This window comes from Antennarius striatus, chromosome 2 (genome assembly GCF_040054535.1).
Source record: "Antennarius striatus isolate MH-2024 chromosome 2, ASM4005453v1, whole genome shotgun sequence".
Lineage (NCBI taxonomy): Eukaryota > Metazoa > Chordata > Actinopteri > Lophiiformes > Antennariidae > Antennarius > Antennarius striatus.
In genome coordinates, this window is record NC_090777.1 from 16,061,835 (window position 1) to 16,089,416 (window position 27,582).

At 38.0% G+C, this 27,582-nt stretch overlaps 1 protein-coding gene across 12 annotated transcripts in view; it reads left to right on the forward strand.

Annotated features, from left to right (window-relative positions):
• cacna1db (calcium channel, voltage-dependent, L type, alpha 1D subunit, b) overlaps positions 1-27,582 on the forward strand; it is a 75,071-nt gene that overhangs the window by 22,035 nt on the left and 25,454 nt on the right. For 9 of the 12 annotated variants that reach the window (XM_068334372.1, XM_068334416.1, XM_068334452.1 and 6 more), the window contains exons 4-20: positions 3,616-3,755; positions 4,340-4,482; positions 10,960-11,112; positions 13,319-13,515; positions 15,265-15,368; positions 16,040-16,209; positions 22,513-22,600; positions 22,758-22,784; positions 23,172-23,332; positions 23,456-23,681; positions 24,414-24,621; positions 25,002-25,122; positions 25,258-25,372; positions 25,521-25,578; positions 25,967-26,027; positions 26,376-26,532; positions 26,677-26,806. In XM_068334372.1, the coding sequence (XP_068190473.1) occupies positions 3,616-3,755; positions 4,340-4,482; positions 10,960-11,112; positions 13,319-13,515; positions 15,265-15,368; positions 16,040-16,209; positions 22,513-22,600; positions 22,758-22,784; positions 23,172-23,332; positions 23,456-23,681; positions 24,414-24,621; positions 25,002-25,122; positions 25,258-25,372; positions 25,521-25,578; positions 25,967-26,027; positions 26,376-26,532; positions 26,677-26,806 (2,259 nt within the window). The remainder of the gene's footprint in view (positions 1-3,615; positions 3,756-4,339; positions 4,483-10,959; positions 11,113-13,318; positions 13,516-15,264; positions 15,369-16,039; positions 16,210-22,512; positions 22,601-22,757; positions 22,785-23,171; positions 23,333-23,455; positions 23,682-24,413; positions 24,622-25,001; positions 25,123-25,257; positions 25,373-25,520; positions 25,579-25,966; positions 26,028-26,375; positions 26,533-26,676; positions 26,807-27,582) is intronic. The other 3 variants (XM_068334398.1, XM_068334389.1, XM_068334462.1) reach the window with 2 other exon arrangements.

Here is a 27,582-nt window from a genome sequence, read left to right on the forward strand (position 1 = left end):
AAGAATGTTAAACCTGATGCAGGCAGCTGTGTATTTTTGTACTTTGACGGCTCTTATTAGTGTAAAGCAGCTCTGAGTCATACTGCTTGTTAACCTCAATGGGTCATCACCCAGCTACTGTAAGCGTACGCTACTCAGCTTACACAATTAGTAGTTGAACAAAAAACACCATAAAAAATGTAGTATTTTCTCTGCATCTGAGATGTTCATCTGTAGCATCTGCTCATGTATAAAAATAACCATATTAATGATTCTGTATATTTGGCTTAGATCCATAAAATAGAACCAAGAATATTTTATAAAACTGCTGATTAAAGTTGTGGTTTTTTAAGCTTTCCTGAACAACAGTTCAGCAGTCCAATAATTATTTTATTTGCTAAGGAAAGCAGATTAATTTTCTTCCAAAAGTCTTTTCTGCATCTTCCCTCCATTGACTAACACATAGAATTATACCAATAAAAGCACTTTAGTTAATGACTGCTACCTTCTAATATAACGTTTTGATCTTAGACCTGAACCATGCACACACAGACTGCAATTTTAAAATCCCCAAGGAGACTAATCATGCAGAGAAACCATTAAAAGCCACATCATTTGTAAATTAGCAAAAATATAAGTGATACTTGACTTAAGGTTAAACTTGACCCCTCCTAAACGAATTTTTATTCTTAATGTAAATAAATGAAAGTATGTCTGCCTGTGACAAGATATAAATTGCTAAGCTTGAATGGTATGATATAAAATCATGGAGATGAAACATGCTGAAACAAAAACGTGGCCTTGTTTTGGTGATTTTATGGTGAGCTGTCTACACGTCCAAACCTTGCGGTGTCTAAGGTGCCTTTACTAAGAGTGTTTATAATCCCTGTGTGAAACTGTCTTGTTGGCTTGGTGCCTTTCAGAATTGTGTGAGCTACTGCAGGTCTTTCTGCATGTGTGTGTGGGTATCAAGATGAGTGTTTTTGTCTTTCAGTGTACATAAATGTGTCTGTGTGTGTCGTATCCATGTGCAGTCGATGTGTTTGTGTCCTTTAAACCAACAAGAGAAGTGCTTAGCTTAATGAGCCTTAAAATGTGCTGACTGCTAACCTTTTGCATTTTTAGGAGACAGACAGGACAGACTGAAGCAAAATAAAAGAAAAGCTTTTGTGTGTGGAAGAGATAAAGGAGATACCAGAGAGAGAAATGTGAGATGTGAGGTGTTTGCGATGGAGGAAAAGTGGGAGTGAGAAAGTTAAATAATGTGTAAGCTCAATAAATAGATGTTTGTTGAAATGTCCATATTCATGGACCTGTTTCTATTACAAGAAACCTTGTTACCATGGAAACATGTAGTTGATGCAGCAGGACATACAGCATGACAGGACAGTTTTCATTTTTGAGAAGGCAGGGGGGGGGTTTTTGTCACTGAAATCTGTATTTCTGCTTAAGTGTTCATGGCTTTGGTGTTTCAGTACAAACAGCGGTGGTCATACTGATATATTTAAGTTTGAATTTTGTGTTGTGTATTTATTCATGTATGATTTGTTAACCTGAATGCCCGGACATAGGGACCAATGCGTAGGTTTAGAAGTGCATTTATTTTTGAATTCTTTTTTTTGGTGTAGGAAGGCAAATGACAACGAGCTGAGGTTAATGTGTGTTCATTCCTTTCTCATTCTTTTATTTCAAACCACATACTTATTTGTACCGTGATATGATGACCACCAGAATACATCATTATCATGTTGATGAGGCTAAACCATGAATTCAAACAGGTGTTCTCCACCCTTATTACAACTGAAATGTCAGCCTTACATATTTTCACCCGGATCCTGGATAGAAACAATGAAATGAGCTTTAACTTTTTACGTTTAAGTACTATTTATTCTTAATAACAAAAGAGGACTTTTGTTTTTGACCTTGTCCAGTTCTCAAATTTGTTCTTCCACCCTAAAAATTCTTTGTGTACTGAAATAGTGTTACCTCTCTCTCTCTCTCTCTCTCTGTATGTGTGTGTGTATATATATATATATATATATATATATATATATATACACACACATAATCATATTATATAACATATACTGTATATATATTTATATATATATATATATATATATATATATATATATAGAGAGAGAGAGAGAGAGAGAGAGAGACAGAGAGAGAGAGAGAGAACTATATATATAGTTCACATATATACACATGTGAACTACCAATTACCAATCACTCAAATACAAAAACACTACTTAAAACATGACCTATACAGAATATTGTCAGCTGTCTGTGTGTGTGTGTGTGTGTGTGTGTGTGTGTGTGTGTGTGTGTGTGTGTGTGTGTGTGTGTGTGTGTGTGTGTGTGTGTGTGTGTGTTGATGTCTGTTGTCTTTTCCTCATTGTTTTAGTGAAATTCAAGGGTTCAAAGTGAGCTTCTAGTGAGGTGGATGTGCATAAAAAATGTGTCTCTGTATGTCCAGAAAACCCACGGATAATCATTCATACCCAAAAGATCTCAACCATGAATACATACCCTGGAATACCATCTATCATCTTCATGTAATTGTGTGATTTTGATCTTCAAATTCAAATATGCTCATTAAGAGATTTTATCCCTCGATCTCAACTCTCGGAAGCCTGGACGAAACCAGTGTCATTATTCATGACATATTAAGACGCCTACTCAGAAAATGGGACATGACACATATACTTACTTATTCCGCCCACTTGTGAAATCGGCTTCCTTCCTCACATGTAGATTTCTGATTTGATAAATTCATCATTTATCTTCCTTTTTGTCCCTCTTCTGTTTTCATCATTACTTAAACTGTGTTAATTACTTCACTGTCACTGCTGTTCTTGCTATTAGATATTGTTTTATTACCTATATGAAGGGTGTAATAATAAATCTACGCACAGATAAACACAAATTTAGTTTGTGGGGTGCATGGATTCACACCCAGTGTGTAGATTTCCTTTTCCTGATTATTATGGCCTAAAATAATAATTATTATTTCATTGTGACATATATAGGAGTTTTAAGAGGAAATGGCACCAGTTTGATTTGTATTAACTTTGTATGTGTTTTTTTTCTCTTCTGGTAAATGTATTATACATTTATGGGGGGTGGTGGTGAAAGGTAACAATATACCTATAAATAAATGATCGCAGTGACCTAAAATCTGCACTGAAATAATATTGTTATGCCATAATTGTGTTATTGTTTCATTATCAATATTTCAGGTTTGAATGTTGTGTTTAACATCTATGCATAGTACTGTACTGGAATACCACAACACCCACTTTAAATTTTGTGATTTTATTCCCATGTAAGTTGTTTTTGCATGGTGGATTGTATTTTACACTGCTTACATACAATCCATTTTTTGCCTACTGCATTATATCTGAGTCATATAGAAGTGATGTGTGATTCAAATCTAGTATATCTATATAAATAGAAATTCTGTGTCCCAATTCCCATTATACATTGCAGGAACACATTGATTTCATTTAATTTCAGATTTCATCTTTTTTGTAAGTACTGCAATAAGTAACAACAAGAATATTGTTTCCAATTCCTTCTGTTTTCTGACTCCTCTCCTCTCCTGCTTGTCTTGGTACCTTTCCCTCCATACAGGAAACAGTAGAATATGCCTTCCTGATCATTTTCACAATAGAGACATTTCTGAAGATTATTGCCTACGGCCTGGTTATGCACCAAAACTCCTACGTAAGAAATGGCTGGAACATGCTGGACTTTGTCATCGTCATAGTGGGGTGAGCTTATAGGAAGTACATTACATAATTGTGTATATATGTACAACTCCACACTGTCGTAGGCAGAAATACACAAACACAAAATGTTCTTTGGATGTGTTAATTACACCATACACATTGTCACTTGTTCTTTCCCTCATGTTCTTAGATGTTCAAGCATACATTTATGCATGGAACAAGCCTCTTAACCTAACATTTAGCTTTATATCGTTTGCGTAGATGACCATCATGTCGGGTAGCAGCATAACAGTAATGTCCCAGCATATGTACACATGGATACACAAACAGACACACAATATACATGCATGTACAAACACAATGCACATTTAGAGAGATGGGTTATCTACAGAACACCTGGCCTCAGTAGGACTTCAATATAAACTGTGATAATGTGTGTAAATCTGAAGGCAAATAATCCCAGACATAAAGGGTGAACCCAAAACTTGATATGAGCCCACAGGTTCGAGTACGAAAGGGATATATGATTGTATTCTTTGCTTTTTCTCTTTTCTCTTATCACTTTTCACTCCCCTCACTCTTTCTTCTTCCCTCTCCACACCCACTTTTCCTCTTGCTTTTGTCAGGTTGTTCAGTGTGGTTTTGGAAATGATAACCAAAGATGCTGATTCGGGCGGCCAGTCTGGAGGCAAACCTGGGGGTTTTGATGTCAAAGCCCTTCGAGCCTTTCGCGTACTCCGACCTCTTCGCCTTGTTTCTGGAGTTCCCAGTGAGTTTGCACAGAGCTCTCAAGTGATAGAAAAGTCCTGCATAAATTAATAAGTGTTGAATTATTCTAGCTGTTTAGGCCTTTTAGAGTGTTGGGGGACTCTTATGCAATCTCAAAGAATCCAGGAATAAATGCATTCAAGAATCTTACAAGGCTGAAATCTGATCTGCTGCATCTGTTCAGATTTGTGTTTTGTACAAATGCATCTATGATACCTATAAGTCAGTGGACATTATTCCAACTCCACTTGCTGAAACGTGTTCAGTTAACCAGTTAACTTAGTAGGTATAAGACCAATGTCACTCAGAAAAAAGGGAATTGGCTTGTTCACTTCTTCCACTAATGAGTTTGATGAGTTTCATTGGCACCATCCTTTAGAATGGAGTATATCTAATCATGAGCATCTGTAACAAGTGTAAATCATGTGCATAAAATCATACACACATTTAATCAAGATTTCAGATGCTTGAAATTATTAAATTAAATTAAATTATGTAAATCAAGTTACATCACAATGTATGTAAAATAATGGGAAAAATGGTCTAAATAAGTGTTCAGTAAAGCCATAAAGCATTACTGTCAGTCCAGTCGAGTGTGCACACCCATCCACACAGGCTTGAGGCTCACCTGTGATGATCATGGAGGTACAGCTTTACACCACCCTAAATGAACATTCTGTAACATTAAAGCTGATTCTGAACTTTTCATTGTTATTGATTAAAACCAAGAAAGTATCATAGAAGTTAAGTATTTAACACCACTTGTGCATTAATTGAGGACAAGCAACTTATGAGTTCCAATTGTGTTTAAAACTACACCTCTTTATCAATGAAGACATTATTTTCTACATTATGTTTCCTAACAGTAACATTACAGGTTTTATGAAAACATGAATGCATTAAGAGGAATCATATTATTTTATTTATAAATATATATACGTGTTTGCCTACACACAGTTAGACTCCATTTGTGTTGCCACTATAGAATGTACTTTAACTACTATACCACATCTATTAATGCTAGTACTTTTCTGAGCTTGAGCTAGCCTATCGCCAATACGCCATAGGCGAAGTAAATTCCAGAGTGGCTACAAGGTTCTTAGCCTGTGTACCCACTGTGGCGTTCTTATTTTTAGGAAAAAAAGGCTAAAATTTACAATATTTTGGACTTGCAAAAGTCCCTGAGCGATAACACAAGAAAACAAACTTTTTCTCTTGCTCTCGCTCTTTTTTCTCTCGCTCTTTCCAACACAGAATGTAGCTTTTTGTGGCTTACTCAATTCTTTTACACTGAACCACAGTGGCTTAGTCAAGCCCAGCTTTTGCTACTCACCTTTTACGGCGAATAAGTCAGTGCTACTAAGCAACTGAAGTAGCACTTCATGATGCAAGGATAGGAATTAGAAAAGCTGTCTGAATAAGCAGGATAAACCTCATAGACCTGACCGTCTCATTTAACAGCCGATGGCTGCTATACCAACCTCAACTGAATCACAGCTAGATTATAAATGAACAATCCTGGACATTAGTCTTTTCATTAATATGGTAATTTTGTTATTTCAGATGAAGGTGTCTTTTTTGAAAAAAAATTAAAGACTCAAATTTACCCAGGGATCACACAATAATTTAATTGTGTAAATTTAGTCTGACCAAAACACCAACACCACAGTGTGGGGTTTTAGTTAGCAGGCCACTGTTCTTTAACACAGTAGATGTAGTTGTTGCTATCTTCCACATGTTTTTTTCATTAAGTAACAACATTTATTTTGTCAAAAACAACCATTTACCTCGCTGTGAAATGGCATTTTATCTTGTCATCTGCTCAGAGGATGCCACTCTGAGCTCTGAGTTAACTAGTCTAAATCCTTTATTTAGTAATATCAAAATGTGACATCTCTCTTCAGTCCTAATCACTAGCTATTCAGATAATGACTTGGTGCTGTTGCTTCCTGCCACCACTGGGTAAAGTAACACTGATACTGAACGAGGAGCTTTAAAAAAAAATCTCACAGTCAAAAGGCAATGCAAGGCTGGCATCAATAACTATTAACTTAGCTAAAATGTTTAAAAGTGTACTCTACTTAATTTTTTTTTACCGTCGAAGAAATACTGCTTCATTCTTTCCATTTTCTGTAGACATTTTTCTTGACCCGAAGTTTCCCTAGTGTGTCTGCATACTTTGAGTAGCCATAGCAACAGAGAAAGAGCAAGTTGAACTGAACTTAGACAGCATTTTCAGTAATATGCAGTTCAATTTAACTGATCATTCAGCTTGTTTGCTGATGTCGCAGAGGCTGGTCTGTTTGGTTGATGCTATAAAGCTTTGAGACGTTAAGATAATATCATCTCAACAAATGGATTGGTCACATGGTTTTCTATTATTGTGTCAGCTCTAAAAAACATGTTATCTGGTTTGTAAATTTTATGAAATGCAAAACAATGATTTGATTAGTTAGTCAACTGTTTGATGATTGACATGTTTACATACATCACATACTTTTCAAACATATAAATTTTTAAAAAGATACCAAATGAGGTAAAGGTCCACATCCCCTCAAGAACCACTGGATGGAATACATATTTTTTTGAGGTGTTTTCAAACAGTTTATACTCTGTGTACACACACACACACACACACACACACACACACACACACACACACACACACACACACACACACACACACACACACACACACACACACACGTACACAGATACATGCAGCATATATATACTGTATATATATGTGTGTGTGTGTGTGTATATATATATATATATATACACACACACACATATATATATATATATATATATATATATATACACAGTATATGTATATATATATGTACAGTATATATATATATATATATATATATACACACACACAGTGGGTACGGAAAGTATTCAGACCCCTTTGAATTTGTCACTCTTTGTTTCATTGCAGCCATTTGCTAAAATAAAAAAAGTTCATTTTATTTCTCAGTAATGTACACTCTGCACCTCATCTTGACAGAAAAAAACAGAAATGTAGAAATTTTTGCAAATTTATTAAAAAAGAAAAACTGAAATATCGCATGGTCATAAGTATTCAGACCCTTTGCTGTGACACTCATATTTAACTCACATCCTGTCCATTTTTTCTGGTCCTCCTTGAGATGGTTCTACTCCTTCATTGCAGTCCAGCTGTGTTTAATTAAACTGTTTGGACTTGATTAGGAAAGGCACACACCTGTCTATATAAGACCTTACAGCTCACAATGCATGTCAAAGCAAATGAGAATCATGAGGTCAAAGGAACTGCCCAAAGAGCTCAGAGACAGAATTGTGGCAAGGCACAGATCCGGTCAAGGTTACAAAAGAATTGCTGCAGCACTCAAAGTTCCTAACAGCACAGTGGCCTCCATAATCCTTAAATGGAAGAAGTTTGGGACGACGAGATCTCTTCCTAGACCTGTCTGTCCAGCCAAACTGAGCAATCGTGGGAGAAGAGCCCTGGTGAGAGAGGTAAAGAAGAACCCAAAGATCACTGTGGCTGAGCTCCAGAGATGCAGTAGGGAGATAGGAGAAAGTTCCACAAAGTCAACTATCACTGCAGCCCTCCACCAGTCAGGGCTTTATGGCAGAGTGGCCCGATGGAAGCCTCTCCTCAGTGCAAGACACATGAAAGCCCACATAGTGTTTGCCAAAAAACACCTGAAGGACTCATTAATTAATGGCATTAATTCTAAGCAGTATGTGTGGAGAAAACAATGCACTGTTCATCACCTGCCCAATACAATCCCAACGGTGAAACATGGTGGTGGCAGCATCATGCTATGGGGGTGTTTTTCAGCTGCAGGGACAGGACGACTGGTTGCAATTGAAGGAAAGATGAATGCAGCCAAGTACGGAGATATCCTGGAGGAAAACCTCTTCCGGAGTGCTCAGGACCTCAGACTGGGCCGAAGGTTCACCTTCCAACAAGACAATGACCTGAAGCACACAGCTAAAATAACAAAGGAGTGGCTTCGGAACAACTCTGTGACCATTCTTGACTGGCCCAGCCAGAGCCCTGACCTAAACCCAATTGAGCATCTCTGGAGAGACCTGAAAATGGATGTCCACCAACATTCACCATCCAACCTGATGGAACTGGAGAGGATCTGCAAGGAAGAATGGCAGAGGATCCCCAAATCCAGGTGTGAAAAACTTGTTGCATCATTCCCAAGAAGACTCAAGGCTGTACTGGATCAAAAGGGTGCCTCTACTCAATACTGAGCAAAGTCTGAGTCTGAATACTTATGACCATGTGATATTTCAGTTTTTCTTTTTTAATAAATTTGCGAAAATTTCAACATTTCTGTTTTTTTCTGTCAAGATGGGGTGCTGAGTGTACATTACTGAGAAATAAAATGAACTTTTTTGATTTTAGCAAATAGCTGCAATGAAACAAAGAGTGAGAAATTTAAAGCGGTCTGAATACTTTCCGTACCCTGTATATGTGTGTGTGTGTGTGTGTGTATATATGTGTGTGTGTGTGTGTGTGTATATATATATATATATATATATATATATATATATATATATATACACACACAGTATATATACAGTATATATATATATATATAATATGTACACACACATAGCATGTATATATACTGTATATATGGGTTGATGAAGAGAGGAAGAGTTGATGAAGAGTTGATGAACGTGGAAAATGAGATAGAACAAAGACTAGAAGAGGTGACTGTTGTGGACCAGGAAGTAGAAAAGATTAGTCAGGATGACGTGAGGAGGGCACTGAAGAGAATGAAGAGTGGAAAGGCACTTCGGTCCTGATGATTTACCTGTGGAGGTATGGAAGTGTCTAGGAGAGGTGGCAGGAGAGTTTCTGACTGGGTTGTTCAATAGGATCTTAGATAGTGAGAAGATGCCTGAGGAATGGAGGAGAAGTGTGCTGGTGCCCCATTTTAAGAACAAGGGAGATGTGCAGAGTTGTGGCAACTACAGAGGAATAAAGCTGATGAGCCATACAATGAAGTTATGGGAAAGAGTAGTTGAAGCTAGACTAAGGGGAGAAGTGAGTATTTGTGAGCAGCAGTATGGTTTCATGCCAAAAAAAGAGTACTACAGATGCAATATTTGCTTTGAGGATGGTGATAGAGAAGTACAGAGAAGGCCAGAGGGAGCTGCATTGTGTTTTTGTAGATCTGGAGAAAGCTTATGACAGGGTGCCCAGAGAGGAACTGTGGTATTGTATGAGGAAGTCTGAAGTGGCAGAGAAGTACATTAGAGCGGTGCAGGACATGTATGAGGACTGTAAGACAGTGGTGAGGTGTGCTGTAGGTGTGACAGAGGAGTTCAAAGTGGAGGTGGGACTGCAACAGGGATTCGCTCTGAGCCCCTTCTTGTTCACTATGGTGATGGACAGGCTGATAGACGAGGTTAGACAGGAATCTCCATGGACTATGATGTTTGCAGATGACATTGTGATCTGCAGTGAGAGCAGGGAACAGGTGGAGGAGAAGCTAGAGAGGTGGAGGTTTGTCCTGGAAAGGAGAGGAATGAAGGTTAGCCGCAGTAAGACAGAGTACATGTGTGTGAATGAGAGGGACCCAAGTGGAAGAGTGAGGTTACAGGGAGAAGAGATCAAGAAGGTGGAGGATTTTAAGTACCTAGGGTCAACAGTCCAGAGCAATGGAGAGTGTGGAAAAGAGGTGAAGAAGCGTGTACAGGCAGGATGGTGCGGGTGGAGGAAAGTGTCAGGTGTGATGTGTGATAGAAGAGTTTCAGCTAAAATGAGAGGCCAGACTGAGATGGTTTGGACATGTCCAGAGGAGAGATAGTGAATATATTGGTAGGAGGATGCTGAGTTTTGAACTGCCAGGCAGGAGGCCTAGAGGAAGACCGAGGGGAGGTTTTTGGATGTAGTGAAAGAGGACATGAAGGTAGTTGGTGTGAGAGAAGAGGATGAAGAAGACAGAGTTAGATGGAGGCAACTGATTCGCTGTGGCGACCCCTGAAGGGAAAAGCTGAAAGGAAAAGAAGAGTGTGTGTGTGTGTGTGTGTGTGTGTGTGTGTGTGTGTGTGTGTATATATATATATATATATATATATACAAACAATATATATACAGTATATATACAGTATATATAGCATGTATATACATATATAGATCAAATCAAATTTATCTATTAAGCACTTGCGTTTCAGGTTGATTGGCCGATCCCAAATTGCCCTTAGGAGTGAGTGTGTGTGTGCACGGTTTTCTGTCTTTGTGTGTAGCTCCACAGTGCACTGGCGTTGTGCTCGGAGTGCCCCCTGCCTCATGCCCAATGCCAGCTGAGATAAGCTCCAGCTCCCGTGACCTGCTATGGCGGATAAAGAGGCAGAAAATGAATGAATGATTTTCATGTTTAGCTGGCAGCTAGTCTTGATAAGCTTGAATATCTCTCCATACCTGTACTGTTCTGATCTTGGCCTCTGTATGTGCTTACAGGTTTACAAGTGGTTTTAAATTCCATTATTAAAGCCATGGTTCCCCTCCTTCACATTGCTCTGCTGGTCCTCTTTGTCATCATCATCTACGCCATCATTGGACTGGAGCTCTTCATTGGCAAAATGCATGCTACATGCTATCTGAAACAAACAGGTATGGCAATGCAGTGGCATTTATTATTTCCTTTGAAGGTATTAAAGTGAGTCAAAGTTTTTCGGGGCGTTAGCCTTGTGTGGAGAGTTACAAGCAGATTTTTTCCAAGGGTGATTTTTGAGGTCTACGTCTCATTTAAAATAATAAATGCAGCATTTAAACCCTGAGAATGAATGGACATGTGTATTTTCTATGTGAATGGTGGCAAGCTGCTGACAGACAGCTCCTGTGGACAAAGCAGATGGTGGATTAAGTCCAGTGATTAAATGACTAATATCTGGATATTATGTAAACAGGCATGACCTTAACTCTAGAAGTGCTTCCAGTGTTGCAGGTTTTTTCAAGAAGTTAGGTTACACTAGTGGATTTAAAATACTGAATATGTTCTCAATTGGGGCGCTACCAGAAGTGGCTGCCCTTCACTCTACCTCCCCATGTACTGTTGTGTTATCTTTACTAACTGCACGCTCGCAGGCCCCTTGTGTGTTGTGTGTTTCAGGACCTGCACAAATATATCCTCTATGTTACATAAAAATGTCATGTGTACAGTGAAAAGAGTAATTTCCTCTTTAAGGGGATTAATAAAGTTGATCTTCTTCTTCTTGTGACAAACGCATGAATAAAACTTGCAGTCATGCTGTAAAATAAGTGATGATAAAGCAGGGATGTAGGTTTGTACAGGACATACTAAATTTCTATACAGCGTCACTTTGTTTCTCTTTTACACTGGTTTCACTTAATCTTTGCCTCTTTTTTTTGTCTTGATCTGTTTGTTTGTGGACTTAAGGAGAAGTATTGTGGATTTAAGTTGAGAGGTCATGAGAGCAACATGGAAGCTCTCTTTAATCCCTCTCACTAGTGTCTGTTCTGTTGGCCCTGAGAAAAGCTCTTGGTACTGTATGTGTGCAGGTGGAGGGGCCTGAATGTCTTCAGAAAATCAAGGGTAGATATATAGATTTGCACACCTACAAAAATCTGGTATTTCAAAAGAGGAAAGATTTCAGCAAAAAACATTTTTGGCCATGCTAATGTGAGTCAGCAAACGCTATGTAATGAGAACAAGATGACAGAACATCTAGGGTAACTAGATGTGCTTCATTATTAATATATAAAGTTTAATAATAATAAAAACAGACATTTGAATCCACTAAGAGGCTAAAATAAATTAAAAGCTAAATTATGACAAAATAATATGTCTTACATAAGATTAGTACACTATGTGGGCACCACCCTACTTAAGGAGTGAAAAAAGGAATTCTCCAGATATAGGACATTGATTAATCAGTCGCATTTAAGGAAGATCTTAAATTTCTGACATTCATTTTTTTGTGCATGGAAGAAGGGCCCTGAAAAAAATAATAACACAACTTATTATGAGTAAAAGGAACAATGATAAAATGCAGCAAATTTGTACTTATATTAAAGCTGGTTATAGAAATGTTTAGTGGGTCATTCACAGATAAGAATGCAACTGTGCAAAGCCCTCTGTAGAAATGATCAGCATGGTGCTGTATCTAGTCTTAGTTAAAAAATGTTTTGCTTGATGGTTTCTGTTTATGTAATGCATTAGTTGTCGAATTCCTCTCCAGAACTCCAGTGGAGAGAGTCAATAGGAGTGTTTATCTCTTTCTGTAAATAAACCTGTCTCTTGAAATGGGTTCAGAGAGTGTATGTGCTGTTTGAGGTTCTGCTATGTGCAGACAATAGAAGATTCGGGGTTTCTGCTACATTATTAATGACAACTGTAAACAAAAGGAATATCAGAACCAGTATGATAGAAAACAATGTTACTAGAATGTGTGCAAAATAGGAGTGTGCTGGTGTCTCAACACTACCTCAGATTTTAGTCATTGCACGTTACATCATGCCTAAAAGTTCCAGTGTATGAACTATAGCGAGACTTAGAGACAGAAATTGTTCAGGGAATTGTTGAGTAAATCTAGAGATTAGCGTGTGTCTTAGATTATGCTTTTCTACAGTACTTCCAATGGACAAATTAAACACGGGCTTATGTTGGTGCCAAGTTAGAAGAATGAGATATACTGTAAAAGGTTCCATTGGATGCAACTGACCATCCAAAAACTGAACATTTAATATAGTAGACTTGTGATTAATGGTTTTAATTGAGTGTTATCTTTTCTTCATGCTTCATCACGAACCAGTAGAACTGCAGATCACTAGATTAATTTCTCTCTCCCTACCACAGGTGCTTTTGCAGAAGAAGAGCCCACACCATGTGCAATATCAGGCCACGGTCGACACTGCCTGCTCAATGGTACAGTTTGCAGAGAAGGCTGGCAAGGGCCCAACAATGGCATCACCAACTTCGACAATTTCTTGTTTGCCATGCTCACCGTGTTCCAGTGTATCACTATGGAGGGCTGGACAGATGTTCTCTACTGGGTAATATACCTCAGTGTGAATACAGCCCAGATGGGATACTAATTTTATTTAATTATTTAATTATTTTCTACACGCATGTGTCACAGTGACGATTTTTGATGAGCATTGACTCTTTTTCTAGACAGGAAATTGAATTTTATCTCATAGTAGATCATGTTAAATGATGTATTTTGTGTAAGACCTGTTAATTTAATGGATCAGATTTAAAGTTGGCTGTATTTCCATGTAAGTAATATGCATTATATCATCAGCGCGATAGTGTGCCATGAAAGAACGTCAGGTGTGCCAAGAGAAATAATCTACTTTCTCTTAACTGGTCTAAAAAAATTCAATTGTTGTGTGTCTCTGCTGTAATCTGGTTTCTAGATAGAGACATTCTCTCACGGCACACTAGCGCGCCGCGGCAAAGCATTTGGGATACATTGTATTATAGGATGGGAGAGTTAGTTTACTGGTATGCCAAGAAAGAAAGAAACCTTCAGTGAGAGCTATAGCCCAAATCACCATCGCTCTTCTAATCAGTTACAACAATTACTGTCACTGAAAGCCAAGACCGTCAGTTCTCATTAGCATAAATCACCAACAGCTTTTAATTAGCGAGAACACTCAGCTTTGAAGCTCAACTCAATGAGTTTTAATCACATCCTTTAAATAATGGAGACCCTTATCTGTGACCTAAAGAAGCTTCTGTCTCTCTGTCATCCTCTGTTTACTCTGTTGTATGAGTTGCCATGGCAATCCTGTTAATATTGCCTTCAAAAAAGCAAAGGAAGGAGACTCAACAAAGATGGTAGAAAGATTGAGTGTAAACAGATAGCTTAAATCTTACCTCTGACCTTTTCTACAATAATCAAATTCATATGGCTGTTGGGTGGGTGGTAGGTGTATTGTGTTGTGTGTGGAGGCAGTGAGGTCAGTCCGTGTCAGCTAGCGTGGGTATTTAAGGGTGTATGCATGTTTGAATAGAAGTTGCATGCATGTAAATAAATGTGTGTTTGTGAATGGACATATTTGGCTGTGGCTCTTTGCTAAACAGCTCTTCTTCCTGCTGCTTTTCTGATACCTCCTCCACTCATTACCAACCCAGTAGTCTCTCACATGATACTCTGTTGTGGAAAGCATTTTTGCTTCAATTGTCATTGCAGTTAAGAATTTTTCCTTCTAATGGTTACACATAGGCTTTGACTGGAGTTGATTGGGGTTTTTTTTAATCCAGTAAAGAAGTAATTTGAATCAGTTGTCTATTTCCTGTACATGGCAACCTACATAATAATTATTTACATTGATGCGGCAATGATAACATGCTTCCAGTCCTGAAAGTTTTATTCCCTGGAAGTATACCTCAACAAAAAACTAATACTGTTTTTCTTTTCTTCAATTCAGCTTTAATTATATGTGTTGAAATTATGCATAAAGTTGCAGGTGAGTTTAGTTCTACTAGAGAGCTCTGAGTACCCTCCATCATCACAGCCCAGTAGTCATTAATGCTTGAAGAACTAAAGCACTAAACTAGCTGTTAAATCAAAAATGTGGTAGAATTATACTAAACACTCATCACACTGATCTTTCAAATGTCTACTTGTGAAATCTGACAATTTAAAGTCAACATTCTATAAGTAAACAAGTGTTATGGAAGATGGAGAAAACAGACTAACAAATAGAGGATGTGTACAGTCGGTAAAACCTTTTCCATAAACCTGGTTGAGTTTGTGTGATCCTCTTTTCTGCTCTGCCTGTGTTTCTCTTTAGATGAATGATGCAATGGGCTTTGAGCTGCCGTGGGTCTACTTTGTCAGTCTGGTCATCTTTGGATCATTTTTTGTTCTCAACTTGGTTCTGGGAGTACTGAGTGGGTACGTTTGTACTTTACTCTTCCTTTGTATTATTTCCTTTTCTGTAACTGATTACTTTCATCACTTAATTGTAAGGTTGGGTTAAAAACTGATGAATTCATACATATACAGCACAGGCAAATATAGAGTATAACACAGAAAACACATTATTTCTAACGTGGTTGATGCCTAACAAATATGTAAGAAGAAAATACATGATAAAAATACAAAGCTAAGAAAACATTAGATATTAAAGCAATAAAAATGCAACCTAGTCGAGCCTTTCATTCTTTTTAAACATCTTTGGATTGGTTTTATCTGACTAATGGAAAGGATGCCCATTATCACTAATGGGTACCAGTAAACATGAAGTAAGTCTATCTGAAGTTAGTGCAGACTCATCTATAATGATTGTGAACCATTTGAATGTTATATCACAGACGGACTCATCTCTATCAAACACAATATTACCAAACACAACTGAACCATCAGAAATGGTTCAGTATATTTACTTATTAGGTTTTGCAATATATAAAGGGAAAAATATTTATTCTGCATTAAATTTGAAATAAATATCTGTGTATTTTATATCATCTTTAGAAAATACATAGATAATTATTTGATTCTTATCAGAAGCAGGTGAACTTGTATTGGACTCAGGTTGAACAGTCACTTTGCTCTGCCGTCTCCAGAGAGTTCTCTAAAGAGCGAGAGAAGGCCAAGGCTCGCGGTGATTTCCAGAAGCTACGTGAGAAGCAGCAGTTAGAGGAAGATCTGAAGGGCTACTTGGACTGGATCACCCAGGCAGAGGACATTGACCCAGAGAACGAGGAAGAGCGGGATGAGGACGGCAAACGTAACCGTGAGTTTCCTGGATTTAATTCATTTTATTCCTGTATAACGCAGACAAATGAAGAATGAAGATTAATCTGTTAATTTCAAAGCCTCATATTCTTATTTCTTTCGATATTTGTTGCACTTCTCTATGCCCCACTGATAGTGTAAGGAGGCACATGAGGATGGCAAATCATTACTGATGTACGTGTTGTTCCTCTGACAAACCCGCTTATATTTTTAACAGGTGTTTTTCCCACACATAGAAGTTGACTAGGTCTTCCAAGCTTGTGAAGAACGATCAATAAAAACAGTACAAGTGATTACTTGTGATTACTTGTGATTACTTACATTACTATTACAAATGACATGCTGGGAAACAATAGTCAAATATCATAGCCGGTATAACAGGACAGTGTAACATGTTGCACAACATGTCAGCTTCAAGGATGCATTCAGTATTCAGTAGAATCTGTCGCTTTCAGTTTAATGCATCGAATTCTGTTCTTTTCTATGAGAATGACACACTCCAAAATGAGACATTCACCATCTGGACAAACAAATTCTGATTTTTTTCTACAAAATAATTTTATTGACTTATACTATGTTGATAGTTATTGATTGAGCAATTAATGTTGTCTTATTTCTCTCAAAAATGTTGCTTTTTTTTTTTTTTAAGATCAAGGTTAGAATTGTTTTCTTCTGTCTTATTTTCAATACTTTCGTCACTTGTATGTGAGCCGCAGTCTGCTACTGTCTAGGTTGGAGCTTTGGAGACTCATCCTATGCAGACCATACCCTACCCCTCCATTGTGTTTCTATGTGCTAGCTGTGAAGGCCGCGAGTGAAAACTGAGACTTCAGCCTAGAACGTGGGCGATTGCGCTACAATGATTTTAGGTCTTTTCTATGGCGTCATCCATGTTTTGTACTGGTCACTATGACAACACAAGATTAAATTTTGGTGTTAAGTTGTGTGTGCTCGAAAGAGTGTGATAACATTCTGCTTATTCTGATCTGAGGGAGGTTTAATGTGGGAACAGGACACCCTGAGTGGTTTTCACTGACCTGCAGCATTAAAATAACGAGAAACATTAGACTACTTTATTTATATTACATTAAAGAAGTACTGAAAAGAAACCTAGTAGAGAATGAAAAATCTCTCCAGGTACGCCCCACAGTCCACTGCCATTTTCAAGAGCCCCTGCCCAATGCATGTTAAGCATTCTGTTTTTAAACTTTATTAGGTTTCAGGATGTTCACTCAACTTTGTCATTTTTGGGTTTGTGGTCTGTTCTTGGTTTTGTATTTCTTATCAGGAAAACGATTCTCTACTTTACATTTAATTTGGTTTACTCAAATAATTGTTGGGACAAGGCTGAAACAGAGAGTGTGTACTGTGAGTTGGAGTTAAGGTGAATGAAAATTTGGATTTTTTTTTTGTATGTTTAGAAAACTGAGAGATGCTCATTAACTGTTAGATTGGACCCTATACTTCACCCTATGATGATATGTTGAGGAAGGATGAGCTCACGGGAGTCTTTGTGGAAATGTTACCATTTGATGCTACCCCAGTAGAAATGACTGCAGATATCTGCAGGGGTCACCTATAAAAGACTTATTCAGTTTAATTCCAGCTATTCTCTCTGACTTCCTTCCTCCCTTCAGAAGCTTGAGTGACACACAGCTAGCTGAATCAACTCTGGGTGTTAATAATACAAGAACACATTTGACAGAAAACCTACATCACACAACACTGACAGAACACAAAACTGTGATTGAAATATTGCATATACAGTAAACACATACATGCAATTACAAATACAAAAAAATGCACAGTGAGCATATTTCTCATGCAGTAATTGTCAATGTGGGACAACATGTAATGGATTGTTATATGTCCTCTATTTGCTTTGGCCTCATTTATGTCAGACGTTCTTACAGTTTAAGGTTGTCACAGTAGTTATATTTTAAACTTTAACACAACACAGTAAAATAAAATAATCTTTTAGGACTTTTAGAACTGTGAGCAGCACAGTGGTGCAGTGTTTAGCGCTGTTGCCTTACAGCAAGAAGGTCTTTTCCACCTTGGGCCTTTCTGTGTGGAGTTTCAAGGTTCTCCTGATGTGTGTGTGTGTGGTTTCTGTTCAGGTCCTCCCACCACTAATAAGTGTGTGTGCATTGTTGTTTGGTTGTCTTGTCTTCCATGTGACCCCATAACGAGCTCCTCCAGGGCGCACCCTACCTTTCACCTGTAACCATCTAGAGGGGTTGTTGTCAGGTTCAACAACCTAGAACATTTAAAAACACAGACAAAATAGGAGAAGACAACAGTTTATATTTTTTACTCGCGAGGAGAACGGACAGAGATGTGCTCGCTACAAATGTCTATCCGCTCTGAAGATTTCTCTGCCGAACCCTCTTTTTATTTAGGGCAGTCCCTGTTTACATTTATTTTTTCTAAGGGATGGGGGGCAGAAAAACACTTTTTTATTGCATCATGTTCTGGCATGATGCAATAAAAAAGTGACACAGTCATTCTAATCTGTTTAAGACATCCTCTCCTTTGAAGATAACAACCATAGTCATTCTTATTAGCATTCAGAGGTCGCATCCTACTCAAATGACTCCCACTAACACTCTGGTGATCCCCCTGCTGATTTCGTCTGCCTGGAAAAGAACTTAAAACATAGCAATACACTTACACACAGATATAAACATTTGTATGGTCATGGGATGTAATACAAAGAATAAAGGAAAAGTAAAAGAGTAAATATGAGATAACTTATATACATTATTCTAACAGTTGTAAATAAGACGATTATGATCGTTTTGTCTACAAGAAGATGAATGGATGGATGGATGGATGGATGGATGGATGGATGGATGGATGGATGGATGGATGGATGGATGGATGAACTTTTAAAACTGTGCCAATAAAAATCAATTTTAGGAATAATATATTTCAAACTGTTTTTAACCTACTGTTGATTCTTGTTCACTGGTCAACACTCCTAGGTGCACAGTCAACATAACAGATAATGATAGTTAATTTCCATATTCAAAAAGTCTTCACTACATTGGAAACAGATTTCTACTTTGCCAAAACAAATGTGGCATCACAAAAACCAACAAATAAAGAACACAAATATGTTTATGGTTATATATTTCTTTCTTTCATATACTATTTGTTCTCATAAATGCTGGAAGTTATTTTTTCTTTTCATTTTTGGTCTGAAATATCCTCCCAAAAGTCATGTTGTGTAACACTTACAGTATGTGCAGCAACTTGTATGGATGATGTTGTCTGAGCACTCAGCAGATGGTTTAGTCCCACGCTTTCCGTCAGAATGAGATCAGGTGGTTTACGCAGGTTTTAAGTAGTTAATTTTGATTCATGTCCAAGCAAAGTTAGTTCCTGAAATAACATACTTTAAGTTTTCAGTTCAACTTTTTTTTTTTACCACCTTTCAGTTATTTCTATTTCTTTTCTAATATTTACATATTTGGTATGAAAGTACTGGCTTAAGGCTTTATAAGTCTATAGATCATGAAATTTGCCAAAATGTGATAGATCAAGGTGCATTGTGGGTAATGTAGGTCACAACTTAAAAAAATGTAATGATTTGTGTGGTGGATTTTATGTGCTGTGAACCTAGGAGTGTGTCCACTCTTTGCAATGTGATGCTGCTACAGCCTTGTCTCTCTTTACTGCTAAAGTGCCTTAAAGTGCAGCGGTGTGTATTTATTTCCTCCAACCTCCAATAATTACCCTACTTTTTCCTTTGCAACAAGTCACTAACTTTCTCTACTTGATTCCTGCAGTGTCCATGTGCCTTGTAAAAACTGTCCGTAAATTTAAGATTAGTGTTTTTCTCTTTGTCTCCTTTTTTCTTCCTTTTTTCTTAATGCATTCCTCCAGTTTCTCTTTTCTGCCTTTTATCTTGTGTCACTAAATTCTTGTTTATTACAAATAATTTCCAGTTTAAAACTGCATTAGAAGTTACTCTGTCCAGAAATCATCTTTCAATTAAATTTAATTATGACTGTAAATTATAATTTTAGGACAAAGTTTCTCTTTATTTTAGCTGATCTACAATATATGCCAGTGGCATGGTTTACATTTTATTGATTACTGTTTTCTACCAAATATGTTATGATGCTTCAGTTACCAAATATGTTGTATAAAATCATTTCTGCAAATGTTATTTTCATTTCTATGAAAAGCTTGTGCCTCATGCAACAAGTACAAGTGGATATAATAGCTTAATCGTACTGTGTAGGACAACATAGTCATGCTCATGTTCTGCAGTCTGCCTGTTGTTTCCAGAGGATTTACTGTATGTCCAATATGTGTGTGTTGTAACTTTTGGACATACTGTTGTAGCTGTATTTGTACCTGTTTGTATTGCAGCTGTCTCTTGCTGTACGTTCCTCTCTCTCTCTGTTCTGCTGTGTTACTGACTCACTGCTTCCTCTGATGTATGGCTGTGTGAACTGCATGTTGGTAACCCCAAGGGGTCACTCTGGCTGACCTCACTGAGAAGAAGAAAGGGAAGTTTGGCTGGTTCACCCAGTCCACAGAGACACAGGGTAAATGTGTTTGTGTGTGTGTGCAAGTGTGTGCCAGTTGGAACAGTCCATCTTTTCCTGGAGGTTGCCTCTGCCTGCATGAGTTTTGCTTATGCTTGTTTTCCGTTGTGTTTGCTTGCCCTTTGTTGTTTACTTTCATATCATAATTTTGTCATCTAGCACCAACATGTTATTCATCATCTCCGAACTCCTCTGCATCTATTTGTCCTTGTGAATCAACACTATAGAACAGAAGACAGCTGATGGGAGGATGTTGGAGAGCAGCAACAACCTCTGGCTTTTAATTTAGGGGACAGTAGTTCTAATGTTAGGAATAAAACACAAGATCTGGATTCATCATGAGTTTGATTTATTTTTTACTATATCCCACAGAAAGGCATGTTCAGATTGTTGAAAACATTCAAACTACTTTTGACTACACACAACCGATGCCATACAAAGTAAAAAAATATGACAAAAGTCTTGACCTTTGCTAAAGGATTAGATATTATATTCATCTTTTTGATGGAAAATTTTCTGTTCTTTAATTTTTACTTTGAAAACACTTTGTAATTGAAGTGATGCTTAGATGCACAGCTTTGTCTGAGTTCCACAACTGCAAAGTGTTTGTGTTCATATCCCTCATCCAACCATAATCATTTTTGATTCTTTTCATTTTTTCACCCATAAAGAGAATATTTTATGCATGAATAAATGTATGATTTCCAACAAACTGTATTTTGTAACCATTTAACACAGCATACAGACATAGATCAAATAATTTGTTCAAATACTGAAACTGAGTAATGCAATTAGTGCTGAAAAGATCCAGCTTTCAACAAAAGTAACTCCAATTTGAGTGACAACATTTACATTTTGATATATTTTCCAATCAATCAAACAACCAATCTTTAAAAAATACAATAATTTTTTTAGATTTGACTCAGATGTGGCAGCATTTTCTCACTGTGACTCAATCTATGCAAAAACCTTCAAATTCATTATTTTGCAGTGTTCACAGAACAGGACAGCTGGTTGACAAGGCTCCGAACTGGGAGCTGCCATTCTCCAGCTTTAAGAGCAAAAATGCTTTATGATTAAACAAAACATGAAAGATTTCCTTGTCCCTGTGGTCACACTTTGAGAAGGAGTCAGCCAGCATTAACTCTTACAGTACGCCTGAATTATTTATATTTGTTTTGGTTTCGCTTGGGCAATAAGACATACAGTATGACACATAAAAGAAAGATGCAAATTTCATCTGACATGTGTACAACAATTGATAGATTTGCAGACAGCTCTTGCAGTCAGTATGGTGCATTTGTTTGTTTTTTTGGATTTGCTTATTTGTTTTATTTTAAAGAATTACTGACACACCTTATGTTAGTCTTATGTGCATTTCTCTGCACAGTAGATTGCTTGTGGGGTTTTTTAACATTCATCTTTCTATATATTATTTTCTATATAAACTGCATTCATCTTCAAACACATTTCACCAGCCTGGAGCCAAGCCAAACCAGAATGCATGAGCGTCAATAGGAAATCTGTTATGATGACAGTTTAAACATCAGGTCACATATGTATGTGTTAACCCGTGTTATAAACACGGCCCCTTATTACGTTTCCTCACTACTATTTGTGTGTGTGTGTGTGTGTGTGTGTGTGTGTGTGTGTGTGTGTGTGTGTGTGTGTGTGTGTGTGTGTGTTTGTGTGTGTGTGTGTGTGTGTGTGTGTGTGTGTGTGTGTGTGTAACACTGCAGCGAGTATTCCCACTAGTGAGACAGAATCAGTGAACACAGACAATCACAATGGAGTGGAGGAAAAATCCCCCTGCTGTGGACCCCTGTGGTGAGTGTAACGCATTATTAATGTTATTATTGTCAGGTAATAAATAGAATTGACCTCTTTGAATTATTGAACAACGGATGTTTTACAAAATATAAATGTGACTCAAACACAGGGTGGATTCTCTATTTATAGTTTGCTCATGTTTTATTCTTCCCAGTCAGAAAATAACTAAGTCAAAGTGCAGGTCAGTGCTCCAGTGCTGTTTGACACTGTTTGGTTGATGCCTTCGTCATTACGTCATTCAGTGTGCCGTGCATGTTTAATTATTGCCTCTTATTTGAATTCATTCCCAATGTTTCCATCTAATGATTTTCAGTTGAGTCAACACCTGTCGTGTTTTATGTCTCACCAGACTCTCTTTATCTATCTCTCTTGTGTTGATCCTTGTTTACTCGTTTACTAAAGTCCTCTCATTCATAAGTTGCCCTTATGCATTTTTGTTTATTTCATGGTGCCTCATCTGTTACATCGTTTGTGAGACACAAAATGTTACAATCAAATCCATATACAGGAAGAACAAAGTCACACGTGCCCTCACCATTGAACTAAAATGGATTTATTTGTCGGTCAGTCGTCAGTGGCGACGCTGGAACCGATTCTGCCGCAGGAAGTGCCGTGCCACCGTGAAATCAGTGATGTTTTATTGGCTGGTCATTGTCTTGGTGTTCCTCAACACCCTCACCATCGCCTCAGAGCACTACAACCAACCAGACTGGCTGACTGAAGTGCAGGGTAGCTGTTTTGCTCTTTTTCTTCAGTTTGATTGTCAAACATTCATTCAGTCAGTTTCCCTGACTTTGTTTAATCATTATATGTTTGATGATTTGTTCCTGAACTACATCATCTTCTCTCTAGACATAGCCAACAAAGTTCTCCTGGCGATGTTCACCTTGGAGATGCTAGTGAAGATGTACAGTTTGGGGCTGCAGGCCTACTTTGTGTCCCTGTTTAACCGCTTCGACTGTTTTGTGGTGTGTGGAGGCATCGTAGAGACCATCCTGGTGGAGCTGGCCATCATGTCTCCACTGGGAATTTCTGTTTTCCGCTGCGTACGACTCCTCAGGATTTTCAAGGTCACACGGTAAGTTATGTGTTTGTTTATGCATTCACTCATTTTCTCAACTGCTTTTCCTGTTTAGGGTCACCAACGGGGGAGCTATCCCAGCAGGCCCCGGATATATTGATAGTTTAGCAATATGAAAGACAGACAAACAGTCACACTCACATTCATGCTTAAGGGGAGTCCTCGAGAGAACATACAAACTCAACATGGAGAAGTCACATGATGATGAATCCAGGATCCTCTTGCTGCGAGGCAACAATGCTACCAACTGCACCACCATAAGCATTATATGTTTGTTTACTTCTCTAAAAACTGTAATGGTTTTCCTTTGCAAGGATCATCCACTAAGAAGATTAAACATAAACCTACACATTTTTTAATAAAGCAGAGTGAAGCCAGACTGGGCTGTAGCTTCAGAGGAAGGTCTACACTGGATATCTAAAAGTGATTCCCTGAATAGGGACACATGGAAACTGAGATCTTATCATTGTGAAACAGGTCCTGAAAATGTCAACAGACTGACAAACAAAGAACCAGTGTAAAAAATGTGTTTCTAAAAAAAATATAATTTATAACTTAATGTAATAATAATGCCCCAATCTATATATACCTCTGTGTGTGTGTGTGTGTGTGTGTGTGTGTGTGTGTGTGTGTGTGTGTGTGTGTGTGTGTGTGTGTGTGTGTGTGTGTGTGTGTGTGTGTGTGTGTGTGTGTTTGCCCTTCTGTTATGTCATCATTTTTCCTCTCCAGTCATTGGGCATCTCTAAGCAACCTTGTGGCCTCTCTCCTCAACTCCATGAAGTCCATCGCCTCACTGTTGTTGCTGCTCTTCCTCTTCATCATTATATTTTCACTGCTGGGCATGCAGCTTTTTGGGGGCAAGTTTAACTTTGATGAGACCGTAACCAAACGGAGCACATTTGATAACTTCCCTCAGGCCCTGCTTACTGTGTTCCAGGTGAGTGTTCAGTTTTATTAACTTCATTTGAACACAATAACCATCAGTAAGACTAGATGACATAGAGAGCGTAAAATAACAATAAAAGTATCATAACTCAGCATGGGGAAAAAATTAACCAGTCATTATCAACTAAATCTGAATGTTTTTGCTAATTTCCATCAATAACATTAACATGTTTATTCAACTACACAATTGACATATTAATCAGGTGACCAAGAAATCACGGGAGTCAGTTTTAATCCCACATGTAGTGAATGGTGCACAGACAATGTGGGCGTTTCATGATTATGCTGCAGCAACGAGGACAATGAGCTGACTGGTGTGGAATATGAATCATTTGGTGTGAAGTGGCCTCAAATGTATGTCATGTTTGTCAGATCTTGACGGGAGAAGACTGGAACACAGTGATGTATGATGGGATCATGGCGTATGGCGGCCCAGCCTCCTCTGGAATGGTGGTCTGCATTTACTTCATCATTCTTTTTATCTGTGGAAACTGTATCCTGACAGCTGAAAACACACATTCTTAACTTAACTTGTGTGTGTGAGTGTGTATGTGTGTGTGTGTGTGTGTGTGGGGGGGGGGGGTCGGGGGGGGGGGGTCAGTGTTTTCTCCTTAAGTCATGTGACCAGACATCCTGCTGAATGTCTTCTTGGCCATTGCTGTTGACAACCTGGCTGATGCAGAGAGTCTCAATACAGCACAGAAGGAGGAAGAAGAGGCCAAGAAGAGGAAGAACAGCACCAAGTACAGCTCAATATGCCTCAATATTACACATTTTTAGTGTCAGATTGTTTTTATAAACTTTTGTCACGTCTGTCAAAAGCACTTGGTGTTGGCAGAAAGACATAGTGCTGCCTCATCAGTTTCTCCTCGACTCATTTCTCCCCAACAGGGATGGAAGCACAGAAAAAAGAGTTGAAATGATAGAAGGCAAGGATGGAGAGACCAAGGTAAAAGACCAAATAGTTCTCATAAGTCATTTCATTTCAATTATTAGCAAGAAATAAAAAATTGTTCCATGACCTACATGAGGATGTTCACGTGGTTCATTCTGTTCATTGGTTTTGTCTCAGATCAAATCTCACAATTGGTTCATAATTTCCTAAATAAATTTCTGCACATAAAAACAGAGTGATGAATTGGTGTATTTTGCTATTCAGAAACTTTTGAAGCATGTATGGCTTTGTCGTTTCCATAGTTACTGGGTGAATTTAGGTTGTCTGAGTGATTTGTCACACAGATGAAGGTTTCCAGGATATATGTAGTTGATTATTATTTTTCTGCAGATTTTATTTTATGGTTGTGTAAGCCATTACCTTATAGTGTGACACTGTGTAGGTTCCAGCAGAGGTCTTGCTACAGGAAGACAAAGAGCCGTACCCTGCCATCAACTCTCCAGGTAAATAGTGAAAAATCTGACAAAAAACCACTTCCCAGTTTTCCTGTTGTGTCGCAGAGCTCACATTATCAGCACCTAATACTTTTAATATACAAAGATGTAAAGCATATCCATAATGAGACAGATGAACCGGTATTCTATCCACTATCTATCTGTCACCAAAAAAGTCTGAAAATCTGCACCTTATTACCGTAAACTTAAGATACCGTGAAAAATGTACTTAATACTGTCTATAAATAAATCAGCAAAGTTTACAGAAGGTCATGCCAGAAAAGAGCTAACAATCTGCAGTGAGATTCATGAGGACATCGTATTACAAATCCAGATTAAAACTATTCTGTCTTTTAGCGTGTGATGATGATGATGATGATGACGAAAATAATGAAGATCTCCCAGCGGTCCCATCAGGGCCCCGCCCACAGAGACTGTCAGAACTCACCATTAAGGAGAAGACTCCGCCCATCCCAGTAGGCAGCGCCTTCTTCATCTTCAGCAGCACCAACCCGTGAGTCGACTTAAGTGCATACAAATAATAATAAAGAATTAAAGATGTAACACAACCCAGAGTTCCAGTTGTATTCATGTGAATTCTCTGCCCCCCGACTCTCTCTCTGTCTCTCCATCTCCCCTTTTTAACTTTCTGCTGTAGTTTTCGCGTATTTTGCCATAAACTGATCAACCATCAGATCTTCACCAACCTCATCCTGGTCTTCATCATGCTCAGCTCTGTCTCCCTGGCTGCAGAGGACCCAATACGCAACTTCTCTGCTCGCAATATTGTACGTAAACAACCCAGGCATTGTGGTATGAATGTGTCCTAAAGACCTACTCTGTAAATTTGAAAGGCTTATTTGTCTATATAGCTTACATCCAAACACACACATTCAATCACAGAAGGACTTTTAGAACAGACACACAGATGTAAGAGTAATTTAGCGGAAGAGCTGAATTCTGTTTAAATGACTCAGATTCAGGGTGTTGGTGTTGTTCACTGTGGCTCGTCAAAATCTCATGACTTACGGTGACTTGAGTTGAGCAGCTACTGTTCATAAAGCTGTTCATAACACCTGATGTGTCCTAAATTCTGCTGTGTACTAATTTTGATTTGGCCAATGAAATAAACTTTTCGCCATCTCCTTCACATAGAAACACAGAGTGCACAGTCAGCATTTTGGTGCTGTGAAGTTTATTTACAGACATGTGGATCAACAATAGCTTTTTCAATTGTATTTCTGCTAAGACACATTTTTCTCTTTTACTGCACTGTCAGAAACCTGCCTTTTTCTACTACAGTTAATTCATGTAACAACAGGGGACCTTGTTTGAATGTTTTTACCTATATGGTAACTCTTGTCACCGTTGCCATCTATATATCATAAAATACATGAGAGGTTTATGGAGGCCGTGTGTCCGGAAAGAAATAGCCTGTTTGAATGCTGTCGGGAACTTTACTGCTTCTTTTTCATTAATTCATGTTAGAGCATATACAGTGTATGAGCAATAAAGCCTTGCAATTGTAAATTTTTAGAATGGACTATAGATTGAATGCTTCATT